General features: G+C 41.3%; 1 protein-coding gene across 1 annotated transcript in view; it reads left to right on the forward strand.

The window, feature by feature from the left end:
* chinmo (Chronologically inappropriate morphogenesis) overlaps positions 1 to 14,202 on the forward strand; it is a 54,473-nt gene that overhangs the window by 32,312 nt on the left and 7,959 nt on the right. Inside the window, 1 exon segment of the mRNA XM_001357086.4 lies at positions 9,826 to 10,384. Coding sequence (XP_001357122.4) covers positions 10,267 to 10,384 — 118 coding nt within the window. The 5' untranslated portion in view covers positions 9,826 to 10,266.

Here is a 14,202-nt window from a genome sequence, read left to right on the forward strand (position 1 = left end):
TTTAGGATTGGGGTTTTTGGGTAGAACAGAGGAACAGAGTGCATAAGGTGTGAGGTAATCGAAGTTAAATAACTTCCAGTGGAGCATTTTGTACGTTTTCGGTAGTCATTAAAGAAAAGATTTTCTTTTTAAATTATAGACTTTTTAAAATTTTGTACCCTTTATTGAAAAGTACGTACATACTATTACTGGAATATCAGCTCAATACGATCAACAAATATTTGTGCAAAATTAAATTAAATTTATAAAGAATTATTCTCTAAGATTCATTAAAGAAGAGAAAAAAGTTCTTTGACTGTTTTTGACAACTATTAAATATTTATTCTAGAATCAGATTGCTCCCCTCCCCTATCTGCTCCATCAATCCTCATCCCTATCTCTATCCCCCTACCAAAAATTTCTCATTCTCTTATTTTGAGCCCCTTGACTTTCCAACTTGAAATGTTTCCGTAAAAGTTTGACAGTTTTCCAAATTCAAGATGACAATTTGAGTTGTCAGAGGCACAGGTACAGTGGTACAATGGTACAGGTACACCCTGGTGGTGGGTGAGAGGTCAATTTTTGTACTGCCCCCGCCTCCTGTCTTCTCCAGCGGCCTGGCCTGGCCTGTCTATCTGCCTCCGGAATTGCGTAAAACAATTGCGCATACGACGCGTGGCCTGCGTGAAAATTGCAACATTACAACATGTTCGGAAAATAGTATAGGGGTGCGAGTATCGATGGAGAAGTGCGGAGGGGCGGGATCAGTCCATTCCATTCTTCCATGGATGGTCCTGCCAGTTACCTTTTTGACATTTGATTGAGATTTGTTATCGGCGAATTCATCAATGATATATACAATAAAAATACACACACACACGCAGTGCGGGAATGGTATGGGACCAGACCGAGACGCATTGAAACAAAAAATTGAAAATGGTAGCTGGGAAAACAGCGGGCGGACAAACCGAAAAAAATGAAAAGGAAAGGAAAGGAAAAACACCATCAACACTGGAACATTCATCGTCGTGGGTGGGGTCGGGTCTGTGTCTGTTGTGTGGGTGTGTTTGGAGGTTAGAGTTGGGCACCCACCCCCACTCGGCAATAGTTATCAGGCTGTACCAGTGACATTTCTAGGCAGGACTCGGGTCCAGTGTTACTTCTATTAAATTTTCGCTGTGCCAAAAAAAAAGCATAGAACCAAGCAGCAGCAGCCAAAGCAGCTGTTGTTTGGTCCTCCATAGAGGTCCTTCTGCCTCGTACTACTCGTTGTTCCTTCATTTGTTGTTGTGTATTTTTGCAATAAACCAACGCACACAGAGAGTAGGGAAAACTGTCCATACAAGGGGGACGAATGCTGTAGAGGTAGTCGTAGAATGTGGCAGGAGCATATACTATACATATACACATACATATATCCACAGAGCGAGGCAGATCCACAGAGTGAGGCAGATCCACAGATTGGGGAGAAGTACCCACAGTGTGAGGGATATAGAAAGAGGACTGTGGCCGGCCATGCGTACCTTTCGATCCTTGTGTGACATTTGAATTCGGCACAGAGGCAAAAAACCCCTCTTCTCCCCCCATGCGTTTTCGACAGGAGCAAACATTTTCTTTTATACAACTTTGGCAGCTACGTAGCACACTCGTACTCGTTCTCGTGCTCGTACACCTCATGCCACCACGCTGTTGGACCCAACGTTTGCGTATCTATTTTTTAATTTTGCTGACGAGGCACGAAAACATACAAAACGCAATTGTTCCCCAGGATCCAACAATGCATTCCATGGATGGTCCTGCTACAGCTACAGCCTCCCTGTACGTACGTCCTGTCAGGCCATGTGTGCGTCTCATGCTGATAAGCAGTAGCCAGTCGGCCCTGGGATTGTGTTTAGGATTGGGTTAGAGGAGGGTATGTCCATCCAAACCTATGCCGCACCGCACCGCGCCGCGCCAAATGAAAAGTTAAACTGTGTGACGCGCTGAAAACGCGTGGGGAAGAGAGGCTGTCCCAGCGAGAGAGAGAGAGAGAGAGAGAGAGAGAGGAAAGGATGAATGCCTGCCAGGATGTTTGATTCCCGCTTTTCCAGAAGTAAGAGTGGATGGGCTCCCACCTCGCCCTTTTTTTTCTGTGTGCATTTTCCTGGCATGGCGTGATGAATATTTACTGCGTGCGCTAACTGCTAACTACCTACAGGTATTCCCATTTTTTGACATTTTTAATTGGGTTTGAGCTGAGTCGCCGCCAGTAGCCAGTGTCAGAGGAGGTGCGTGCTGCTTTGGGTCGGTAGGTGGTGGTGGCATGCACATATACCTGACAGTTCTGCCACTTTACGCTTGTCTGTTGTGCCGCCTTTCGTGATGAATGTGGCCAAAAGCTGAGGGTTCGATTTCACATGTAACATAACCTTCCATTAAAATGGCAATTTCTTTTACCCTTTGGATTGATTGAAAGCCATTGAGATGAAGGCCAAATTTGACCTTTAATGAGCTATTAAACTATCACCTATCAAATGATAGTTGCTCCCAACTTTTCCCATTGCAAAAGACCAAAAGAGATTGCCCAAGTGTCAGAAACCACATACATGTCGTTTGTATGACCAGGCATGGCATGCATGTTCGACTCGAGACTGGGATCGAGGATCGGTGCAACGAATGTAAAAACAAACAGTTATTTATTTGTCTTTTATACAAAATTAAGTTATGAAAAATTAGAATTATGTTAACACTGGCTCCATGATATCAATCCTTGAGATTTCAATTAGAAATTAATCTTTAATGTTCCGAAATGAATGGTGACTATTCAAGTACTTTTCACTAATTTCCTTTCTATTTTACCTTCTACTTACAGGTAACTAAAACTACGAGTATTCTGTGTGTGATTGCTCTCTCAAGCGTTCAACTTCTGGGTCCAGAACCCGCATAGCCTGAAAAGTTATCATGTCATTGTAAGTCCAGAATAAAATAAAGCTCCACTGCACAGCCACCGCCACTGCCCCACCCCCACCTGAATCTTCTGCTTCTCCCTAATTATGGTTTTCAAACAATTAATTTGGGAGACCTACATATGCATACAAAAAGATTCACCAAAAAAAAAAAGGAATTACAATTTGTAATTGCGACAAGGGAAGCGTATCTTGAAGATACTTTTGTTGTACTTGCACTGCATTAACACAACATTTTTTTCTAGAGTCTGCCTGTCTGTCTGTTTGTCTGCTCAGCGAAGCGTATTAACCTAACTGTCAACCGTATTTGTGTGTTAACTGCTTTTCTGCGGCCTCGTCTCCCTCCATGGAAAAGTCATTTATTATTCATGGAGCTGCATTTCGAGTTGGTTGCATTTGCGTGCATACCTAATTACCGCAGCAACAAACTTGAGGGTTTCCTTTCCACTGGATAAAACTGATTTTTTTTGTTTTTTGTTTGGAGGAAAGAAATTACCTGCTAATGGCGGCTCCATCTATGATGATTAGGGGCACTATATAAAGAAGAAAAAAAAGAAAAATATGAGAGAAAATGTCATCAGAGATGGAATTTGCTTTATGTTACATGTTTTTAATTGAGAAACCATGCATGTCAGATGTTTTTTGTCACTAAAGTTTTCACCGAATAGTGTTGTAAAGCGTTTTCAGTAGAGCGTTGCAGTTACATTTGAGGTTAGGAATTTATGTAAAATAATTTCTTTTTTACGAATTAATATTCATAGGAAAATATAGAATCCATTGAGATAGTGAAATGTTAAATTATTCTCAAAAGTACAAGTCGCCCAAGGCGACAATACGTAAATCATCTGTTCACAGCTGGCATACAAGAAAATCAATAAATTCATTCAAAGAAGGAAATGGCATTACAATCGTACTTTGCATTTACTTTTGGATCTAAATTTTCAAGCCACTTGTGGACTTCTTGTCTCGTATGACTGTATATATAATGTGGCATTTGAAAAACAATCCAACAAGAGCGATTGCAGCTGTGTGTACATATGTGATAACATTACCGCAGCACAGAAGTTGCCAGTTGCCAGTTTCCAGTGACACTGCCAGTTGTAGGCTTCTGTAAGCCATCACATTTTGAGGACTCTGTGCCGTTGACAGCTCTTTCGCACAAGCACCTTGGCAGGGAATTCCCCACCATTTCTTTGGAAACTGCTTGATATTACACATGTCCGTATAAATGGCACAGCATATCGGCAGATGTGCAAGCAGGGTCTTTTTTAGAACAGCTCCAGATTCTCGGTTTAGCTCCAATTTCCAGGAATCCAACGCATATTCCCCAATGCCAATGCCATTTGGAGAAAATGATGAAATGGTTGGTTTGTCTTGGTATCTGCGCTGCGGGACTTCCACATCAAAGCAACGTTCAACAGCAACATGCATTACATAAAGGCGCGTGGACAGGGAGGAGTACTCTTTGGGGGGTACTGGTGGCACAGTCGTGAGATGTGCCTGAGTTATGACATCTCCACCACCCGCTGCGATAAGCATCTGAGCGCGTTTTCTCGTCATTCAGGCACCAGGAGCATCAGGTGCATCTGGCAAACAGCTGTAACAACGTTACTCCTCTCGTACGTGAAGTACGTTCTTCATATACATGTATCTGTTTTTATTTTCCAGTGATTCCATTTGTCTTGGCAGGGGGATTGACATTCAAAATCCTTTGGATTATGGCAGAGCAACCGAAACGTATCGCGGAGCTGCCGCTGACTGCTGCAGAAATATGTACATATATATGTATCGTGCTATTGCTATTTGGATGGGAGGGGAGGTTGACATTTATATTGACATTGTATTTGATGAATGGAGTGAGTGATCGAGGCTGCCTGCTGTAGAGACAATCTGGAACAAATAATATTACAAATGAATAATTTCTCGTACCGAAGATAATGTGATTGAGCGGTAGGCAAGTCCTTGCTCCCAACTACTCCCACATGTCGCTGCTCATTGATGCTCGATTCGAGACGCACACGCGAATGCTGAATAAGAGAATGCCCGACTTGGGACTAGTTGATAAACCCTTCGATCAGTTAATAATATTTAGACGAAGAAGTATATTTTCTATATCGTTACATCGAATGGTCTTGTAAACAATGCTGGGAATGCTCGGAAACACTTGTGTACTCTGTTCTCTCAAGACTGAATTCTGTGGCATTTCACTCGAAGAATAAATCACTAAATAAAGTGCGAGAGAAGGAAGAATGAGACGCAGCAAAACTTCACAGTTAAATGCGTCATTTGCCATTCAAATCAAAAAATAGCAAATATTAGATTGTCGAAAATAGGCAAATAGTATCTAATGCATACAGTCAAATGTATCTGCACCTATACTAGCACTCGCACTCGTAGTCGTATTCGTAGATGTAGAACCACTTGCTGCCATGCTGCCAAACTGCACTCAAATGAATCGAACCGAAAAAACAAACAAATTATGAATCACGGAATTGAATGGACGTTTCGTCTAAATAGTGCACAAGGTCAATTAGTTGAAATACTTGTACCATCAACAAAATGTATCCATACATATGTACATACATACATACTCCGAATATAAATTAAATAGTGGATTTAGTTTGTTTTGTTTTACGCGATAACATTTCAGTGATGTTTTGTTTTGAGTTAGTTTTGAAGTTTGATTTGTTTGGATGTTTCAAGAGCAATCAGAAGAACTGGATTACTTTGTCAATGATTAAAAGCGATCTACTAGATCCTGTTCTAAATGAGAAACAACAGACTGTTTTCAAGAATTGTCCAATGCAGTTTGAACAACGATCGCCTAATGAAAGTAATAAAACCGCTCGCTCAAATAATTATATAAATCTGCATATATGTATGTACATACATATGTATTATGTCAATATCTAAAGGAGCCAAAAGGGGGTAATTCAATTGTCAGTGACAGCTTGCACAGTTTGACGTTTTGGGAACTCTGCCGGTGACAGCTCTAGCATTTGAAACTCTTCAAATGTGGGAAGAGATGGGGGATATAATATTGCACATCTCTGCCTTATGGCAGTGAAAGAGCAGCTGTATGTGCTTGTGCCTGTGTATCTAGATGGAATGTTCTAGAAGCATTTAACGAATGAACCAATCAGCCAAAAGGATATAAAAGAGACCGAATGATACTTACTAAAAATAGGACATGGTTATATCTTTTTGCTTCGCATGTAATAAACAGTTCAAACGTATAAAAAATAAAAAGAATTTGTAACGTTTAAGAACAATGAAATGAAGAAATAATTACCCGAGTATGGGATATGTAACACCAATGAGATATTCCTTCTTTTTGATATCTTTTTGATGACTTTCAGTTCCGTCGATCCTCGCTTACTCCCTCAAAGTTTTTAGTTGCATTTTGCTTTCATTTATTGCGTAATTTACTACGGAAAGTGCGTTGCCTTTGAGGAGGAGGGAGAGGAGATCAAGACAACCCTCCCCAGGACACAAGTTTCCCCCAATTTGTGATGCCCATTCGTAAAATCCTTAAATGACGAAAAAAAAAGTTGTTTTCATTTGACTGTGTGCGAGCTGTCGTTCCAGGAACACAGCTTTGTACAGAAGCTCCTTATAAGAATGAATGTGAATGTGAGAATGTGTGCTTGTGTTTGTGAAAAGGATTTACGCGTTGTTTTTCTTGTATATTTCGCACATCGTATCGTCGTTTCTTCGGGATGTTGTTCTGGTTGTTTCGTCTCTCTGTGGCAGGGGCAGGGGCAGGGGCAGGGGCAGTGGCAGAGGCGGCGAGCAGATAGGTTACCAGATACCTGAGCTATGATTTCGCCTTGAAATTTCGTCATTCAGGTGCATGTATGTGTGTGTGTGTGTATCTCGTATCTGTGTCTGTGTCAGTGTGTAGAGCGAGTGCAAACGAGATGGTTATACGCAATTTTTGATCTATTTTTTGGCTTCAGCTTCGGCTTTATATGCCAAAGGCTCTTTGTTTGTTGGTGCTCTCTCTGTGCTTCTGGTGAGCATTTTGTGTAATGGAAAAAGCATTTCAAATGCAGCTGCGTAAGTTTCCATTGCGTATTCGTTTTCAGACAACAAATACAACAATGGAAAGGCAAGAAATAGTTGAGAAAACGCTCCTAAAAGTACAGTTGTGCACAAGTGAAGCTATTGCTCGAAAAGGGAGCTTTGGTAAAGTGCAGAAGCGATTGAGGAAGTTTTTTTTAGAAGGTTCCGTGAATGAGAAGATGGCAGTAGGGGATGATTGGTGACCGGGAAAGGAAAGGGTGATAGGTGAATTAAGGAATAATTATGGAGATATCTGTTATAAGGGTCGTATGGTATCTACGGTATCTACGTAATTACGTAATTTCTTCTAATCTTTGTATTACCAATCAGCTGTATACATATGTAATGGATGTTGGATGATCTACGTAACCCTTTTCGAGCTACTTGGTTACGGTTGGGGGCTATTTAAAAATGTTGAACCATCACTAATAGCTGATATAATCCCTATATCTGTGTTCCTCCTCGTTAGAAGCGTTGTGTCTAAAACGTAGTGTCCTCAAGATATCTTTTAACATAACATGACAGATGAATGTGATGTTTTTATACCCGATACTCAAAATGAGTATTAGGGTATATTAGATTTGTGGTAAAAGTGGATGTGTGTAATGTCCAGAATGAATCGTTTCTGACCCTATAAAGTATATATATTCTTGATCAGCATCAATAGCCGAGTCGATTGAGCCCTGTCTGCTCAAAGACTATAAGAGCTAGAGCAACGATGTTTTGGATCCAGACTTCTGTAATATGTCACCAAAAATATTTCAAAACTTTGCCCCGCCCACTTCCGCCCCACAAAGGGCGAAAATCTGTGGCATCCACAATTTTAAAGATACGAGAAAACTAAAAACGCAGAATCGTAGAGAATGACCATATCTTTTAGACTGCAGAATCTGAATTCGATCGTATTATTATTATAGCCAGCATCAAGAAAACAATTTCATTTTTTCTCGCCCTGTCTCTCTCTAACACACAGGTAGCATAGGCGGCTTTGCTTAGAGTAAAACATTAGCGCCTAGATCTCAGAGACTATAAAAGCTAGAGCAGCCAAATTTGGTATCCACACTCCTAATATATCGGACCGAGACGAGTTTGTTTCAAAATTTCGCCACACCCCCTTCCGCCCCCGCAAAGGATGCAAATCTGGGGATATTCACAAATCTAAGAGACTATTAAAGCTAGAGTAACCAAATCTGGTATCCGCACTCCTGTTAGATCTCACTATAAAACCTTTATCTCAAAATTTCGCCCCACCCCCTTCCGCCCCCACAAAGGACGAAAATCTGTTGCATCCACAATATTGCAGATTTGAGAAAACTAAAAACGCAGAATCATAGATAACGACCATATCTATCAGATTGCTGAATCTGGATCAGATCAGATCATTTTTATAGCCAAAAGGAACAAATCAATTTGCAGTGGCTACGCAGCGCGTTACGTCACGCTCAGACTGATTTTCTGTCTCTCTCGCACGCACTCTTTGTCGTGTCGTTTAATATTAGCGGCGTCTGCCGGAGGAGAGCCATACTGACTTAGTATCGGGTATAACCGTAGAGTTGCGGTGTCCGCAGCAACTCACAACGTTCCACCTCGTTTTTTGTAGTTTACATTCAAGCAGCAATACCATTCGGAATGAAAGTTATATTCTTAATTAACATAATAAAGAAAGTATCTATAAGAAGTTCTCGTTCTCTCCTGTTTTATTGCCCAATCAGCACCGATCAATTTCTCTTTTACCAACCATCTTAGCCATCATGGGCAGCAGCCTTCAGCCCCTGCCACTCCCAGCTGCTCCCCTAAAGCTCTCCTCAGCTCTCATCCAGAGAATTCCAATTGAGAGGAGACTCTACCTTAGACTCAAAAACTGCAAACTTCCCAGGAATTTCTTAATAGCTTTTTACCGATATATTTTTTTTTCTCTGTTTGGCCATTCAATGTGTTTCCATGTGGTGTTTGCTGTTGCTTCGGGGCTTGAAACGAAACGAAACCGTTGATTTCTGATTCCTGTCGCTGTCCCAAAAAACGGGGGAAAAAAATGAGTGAGTCAGTGATGAGGGAGAGGGCTCACAAAGGCGTAGTAGTGGCTTCCACAAAAGTTGGCGGTGCCGCATTTTTCTAACGATTAAACAAATTCGAAGAAAACAAACGCATCCCATGCAACGATGCGATGCGGTGGCAAGTCCAAGGCGAAGGCGAACGGAACGTCACCTGCAGTTTCCAGGAATTGGGGCAGGCAGGGATGGAGCAGGGACGAGCGGCACGCAACGATGAGGCAGAAGGCAGAAGAAACCGTAGACGAGAGGCATACAACAAAGTCAACGGAGAGGAGAGTCGTCCCCGTAGTCACTTTCAGAATCAGCAAATCAGAAAGTTCTCTCTTCGTTGCATCAAAAACTGAGGCTGTGGCTGAGGCTGCGGCTGAACCTGCGGACGGCGGCATATTTGAGTGGTCGAAAATTCCCAGAATTGAATCGTATATCTTCGTTTTTTTGGTTGTATCGCTTGGCCCTTCTAAATGCTCGATTAATTTCTAATAAATTGGTTGGCCAGAGGAAATGCTGCAGGCCACAAGATAGGATTACCAACACAATGCGATGCATTTGAAACTCGAGTGTATTGAACACTATTCCAGGAACTACTGTGTTATGTGCAAAAGGATCAACTTTTAAGGGTACACTTTTGCAACAGTGCATCCCAGTCGATAGACTAATTTTTGAATGATTTCTGATTGAAAAGCAGGCGCTGCGCCCGCTGCCGCTGTGTGTTGAAATGTCATTCGTTCGCATCGTAACCGAAAATAATCCCAGCTGTATGTTTATTTTGTTCATTCTCGTTGCAGTATTTGTCGTGTTCGGACCCTGTGATCTGTGTTATTCGTAATTTGTTGAATTTATACGAAATTTTCATCGACATCAACAATTAGTTATCACCAACGATTACCAACGGAACGGAAATAACACACAAAAAATTTAAGCAAAACAATTGCAAAATTCCCTTTGGCTAAGGATTTGCGGCGGTCATACACGGCTTTTATGCTTGGCTGGCAGCCACAAAATTCAACGAAATTCCATTTTGGCAACCCGAGAACAAAAATCAATCAACAACGCGCACAACGCGTACAACATTTCAACAATCAAGAATCATTTACATTAGTCGCTCTGGCGCCGTTCGAACCGTATTTATCCTGAAAATTCAGCAGCAACAAGAAGGATACGCCGGATAGGAATACGGCCCCGGCCGATATAGATCTTAACACAACGGAGGTACAGCTGCCGTCAACATGGATCCGCAGCAGCAGTTCTGCCTCAAATGGAACAGTTATTCCTCCAATTTGGCAATAACGTTCTCAAATCTCTTCAAATCGGATCTACTGGCCGATGTTACACTATCCTGCGATGGTAAGTTTTGCAACAACTACTTAAAACCATTCAAAGATCAAAGAAAAGGGCACTTCTATAAAATTCTGAATTCTTAAGGGAAGGATCACAATGCGAGTATATGGCTAGAAGTGCAAAGAGTAAAAGATTGTACAAAATCATTATTTCCCACATTAAATTCATAAATATTTTAAGAAATTTTTTTAAAATTTTGACAGGAAAATCTTTACGATTCAATGAAATTTTCTGAGTGGATATTGGAATTTTTTAGTTAAATTTTGGGATACAAAAACCTTTGCTTGAGGGACACGGCTAGTCATATTTCAGATTGGAATACTTTGAGTAATATTTTCATACATTTATTCAGAGACCTTTATACCCGCAACCCCAAAATCCTAATATGTGTCTGATTTAAGCGATGTAATAATCATCACATCATCAGAACAGGAAGAAGTAAGATCCTTATGAGATAAATATAAACATAATCCGGCAAATCATCACATTGAATTATTCCTTATTTTTGTACCAGACTCTTGGCAGTTTTTTTCGCCTTGTTGGCTAATAAGCTACCAGACATTGATTCCGTGTTTTTGTTCGTGTTCCTTACGGGTTTTTGTTTGATGCGACGCGCGAAGTAGCTTTTATGGTTTGTCTCAGTCTCGGTCTCGGTCTCGTCCTTGTCTGTCTGTCAAGGTCCTGTTCCCGTCGCCCTGTTGCTGAATGTTCCCCGTCTGGGTCTACTAGTTCATTTACGGCCTTTTACTACAGTTTTTATGCTGGCTTATTAAATGGAAAATAAATGCGGGCCGGGACCGCACGAGACGGCAAGGGATGGGACGTTTATGTATAAGTACGAGTATATATTTGTACATATGTACATACCTACTATAAGTATATTTATTTGGCTTTGACTGAGGTCAGTTATTTTTCGGGTTCTTTTGTGTTTTGTGTGGTGTGCCTTTTGGGACCCTTGTTAACCTTCCTTTTCTTTCCGTTTTGCTCTCTTTTGATTTGGGTTTAAATATTTCCCTTCTTGGCCCGTTTTTGCTGGGTGTTTATGTGTGTTGTGTGTCGTCTTGGCTTACTTTTATGATTATTATATAGGATTCTGTGTGTACACATTTACTCCATTTTATGGTTTTTTGTTTTATGCTTATGTAAGCCTTGGCCTTCAAATGATTTTAAATTTTACACAAAACTTTGAAGAGCAAGAGTGTGAGCTTTCGCCCTTTAAAGCACTTCCAGATATTACTCATGTGGAGGTATAGATTTTTGCATTGATTGAATGAGTGGGAACAACAGTCGCCGACTGGGATTATGGGTGCCACGGAAGGGGTTCGGGATTTGGGATTCTGCAGAGACATACGCAGACATAGCTTTCCAACACAACACAAAAAAAGCCTAGACAAATCCTGGAACCCCTTTACGTCTCTCTTTCTCTCTCTTTCCGTGTGCGAGTCCCCGTTGTCACTCATATCAATCGAAGTGGTACTACTTTTGATTAAAATTTTTCGACCCAACCCCAACGCCAACCCCACATATCTCGTAAACCCTTTGGTTTCCCTGCTTTTAATTGTGGTTTTTAATAATTCTTTGGTGGCTTGGGTCCACATTGGATGGCGGCAGTACATTGGGAGTCCATCCAAAATCTGCATTTGTTATGTTTGATTTGTCTCTGGCTCATGGTTCTCTGTTCCCTTTTGTCAGATTCGAAATGAAGCATTAAATATTTGGCCGTCTGCGAAAACAAAAGCAAACAACGTATGTTTTTTATTGTGTTTTAATATTCATGTGGCTGTATTTTTGTTTTACACATTTTCGATAACAGAAGGATGCATGGCTTTTGGTTTTTTGGGGGGCCTTGTTTGGTACTTGAGAAATGAGCATTTTTACCCAAATGAACATTTGCTTGGCCTTGGGCCATGGTTCTAGGGGGTGTGACTGGGTTGTGGGGTGGCTGGTGCTGTCTGGTGGGAGATTTCCCCTTTGAGGGGATGATTTTCAGATGAACCAAAATATATTTGAAGATTTGTTTGTACTTTATTAAGGTGTGTTCTTGGTATGGATTTTTGGGAACAAATATTACAGTTTTTTCTATCGATAGATTTGTATCATTTTAAGAATTTTTAAGTGCAACAACTTCTTTGGCAGCAGACCACGTGCTTTTCATATCCCATGAATTATTCGATTAGATTACAAAACCCAAACCCGAAAACCTGCCAATATTTCGAGTACTCTGTGCGGAATGTTATTGCCAAACTGCATTAGAGTGTTAGCGGGTGCCAAAAACCCAGCCCCAAATCAAAACAAGTTGTTGAGGAATACTACTATGATTATTCGGGCATTAATCGGACGGGGGATCGGATCGATCGGGGGTGCGAGCCAAAACGTAAACAGCCCACGAAATTATTTTCTACACATTATATGACATTTCTTTATCAAGGCCAGACCATACAGTCATATCGGAACACACACATATAGACGGAGAGAGAGATATACTCGTATTCGTCAGTGTATTGTGGGTTTTGGCGTTTTCTTTTGTGGTGATTGTGACCCAATTTCTGTTGTATCAAGTGTTAGAAAATCAAGCAATACAAAAAGCAAAAAACAAAAAAAAGAAGGCAGAACATAATCATGAGAACAGAACGTAGAAAACAACCAAAATAAAAGTTGTATATATATTGTGCGGAGGGTAAACAAGTGTGCGGCATATGTGAAATGCAATTTGCGTAGTATTAATCCACGAATATTATATAATCGGCGCGGATAGGTAGCATTTTTTGCGTGCTAATGAGTGACGACGACGACAAAAGCGACGACGACGACGACTTGGATTACTGGTGGTGCTTTTTTCTAATTCACTTCCTAGTAGAGTTAGTGGTGGGAATCCGTGCCTGAAACAAAATCCATTTCAAAGCCTATTTTTGGTGCAATGATGGTGCCTTCAGTGCTGGTTTCGCAGTATTCTGTCCCACGTATTCTGAGCCAAGCCCGCGCACCCGTGTTCCATCTCTACTTCCGAGAATGGTTTCAAAGCTCTTAAGCAATGCGGCTTTGTATGGATGACCTTGATGGTGTTTTGTTTTTTGTGTCTTGTGGCTCACGAATTCCCGTTTTGTTATCACTATCAATCCGCCTAGAATTGTCTTATCATCTGGCAATTGGCATTGGAGGCGCACCAGCACGAGCTGGCACAATTTCTGCTGAAATCAATATATAAATGGACGGGGGAAAAGGTACTGCACTGCGATAAGCCCCCGAGGAAATGTTTAATGCAGCAGCTGCTCCTGCTACTGCCTCAAATTACGAAAAGTGTCAAACTTGAAATGTATTTATGAACAATGTTGGCGGTAAATAAAATGTCACTTTTCTTCAGTGTGGAGTATCTCTATGGCAGCAGCAGCAGCACCAGCAGCAGCCACCGGTGTTCGAGTGTCACTTCAATTTGGCTTAAGTAATGCTCGCTGGCAACACAACAAGTGCCCCATAAAGGAGCGACACATAACTTTCAAAATCGCCTGCTACACCCAAACCCACGCGCACACCCCCCATCCAGCTGTCCTGGGACCCAAAAGAAAAGCGTGAAAAATGTTAGCCGAAAAAAGCCGAAAAACATCGCATATACCACAAAAAGCAACTCGAAGGAAAAGCGGGGTGGTGGGGGAGAGAGCACATCAAAATATACTTATTTTGGAGTGACTGTGTTTTCCAGCGTGGGATGGTGCTTTTCCGCCCATCAGTTGCCAGGTAAACTCAGACGCCAGGACACACACAAAAGATTGCCAAGACCAAGAGCAAGACCAAGACCAAGGCGACACATTGATGTTGAATAATAACTC

This window comes from Drosophila pseudoobscura, chromosome 4 (genome assembly GCF_009870125.1).
Source record: "Drosophila pseudoobscura strain MV-25-SWS-2005 chromosome 4, UCI_Dpse_MV25, whole genome shotgun sequence".
Classification (NCBI taxonomy): Eukaryota; Metazoa; Arthropoda; class Insecta; order Diptera; family Drosophilidae; genus Drosophila; species Drosophila pseudoobscura.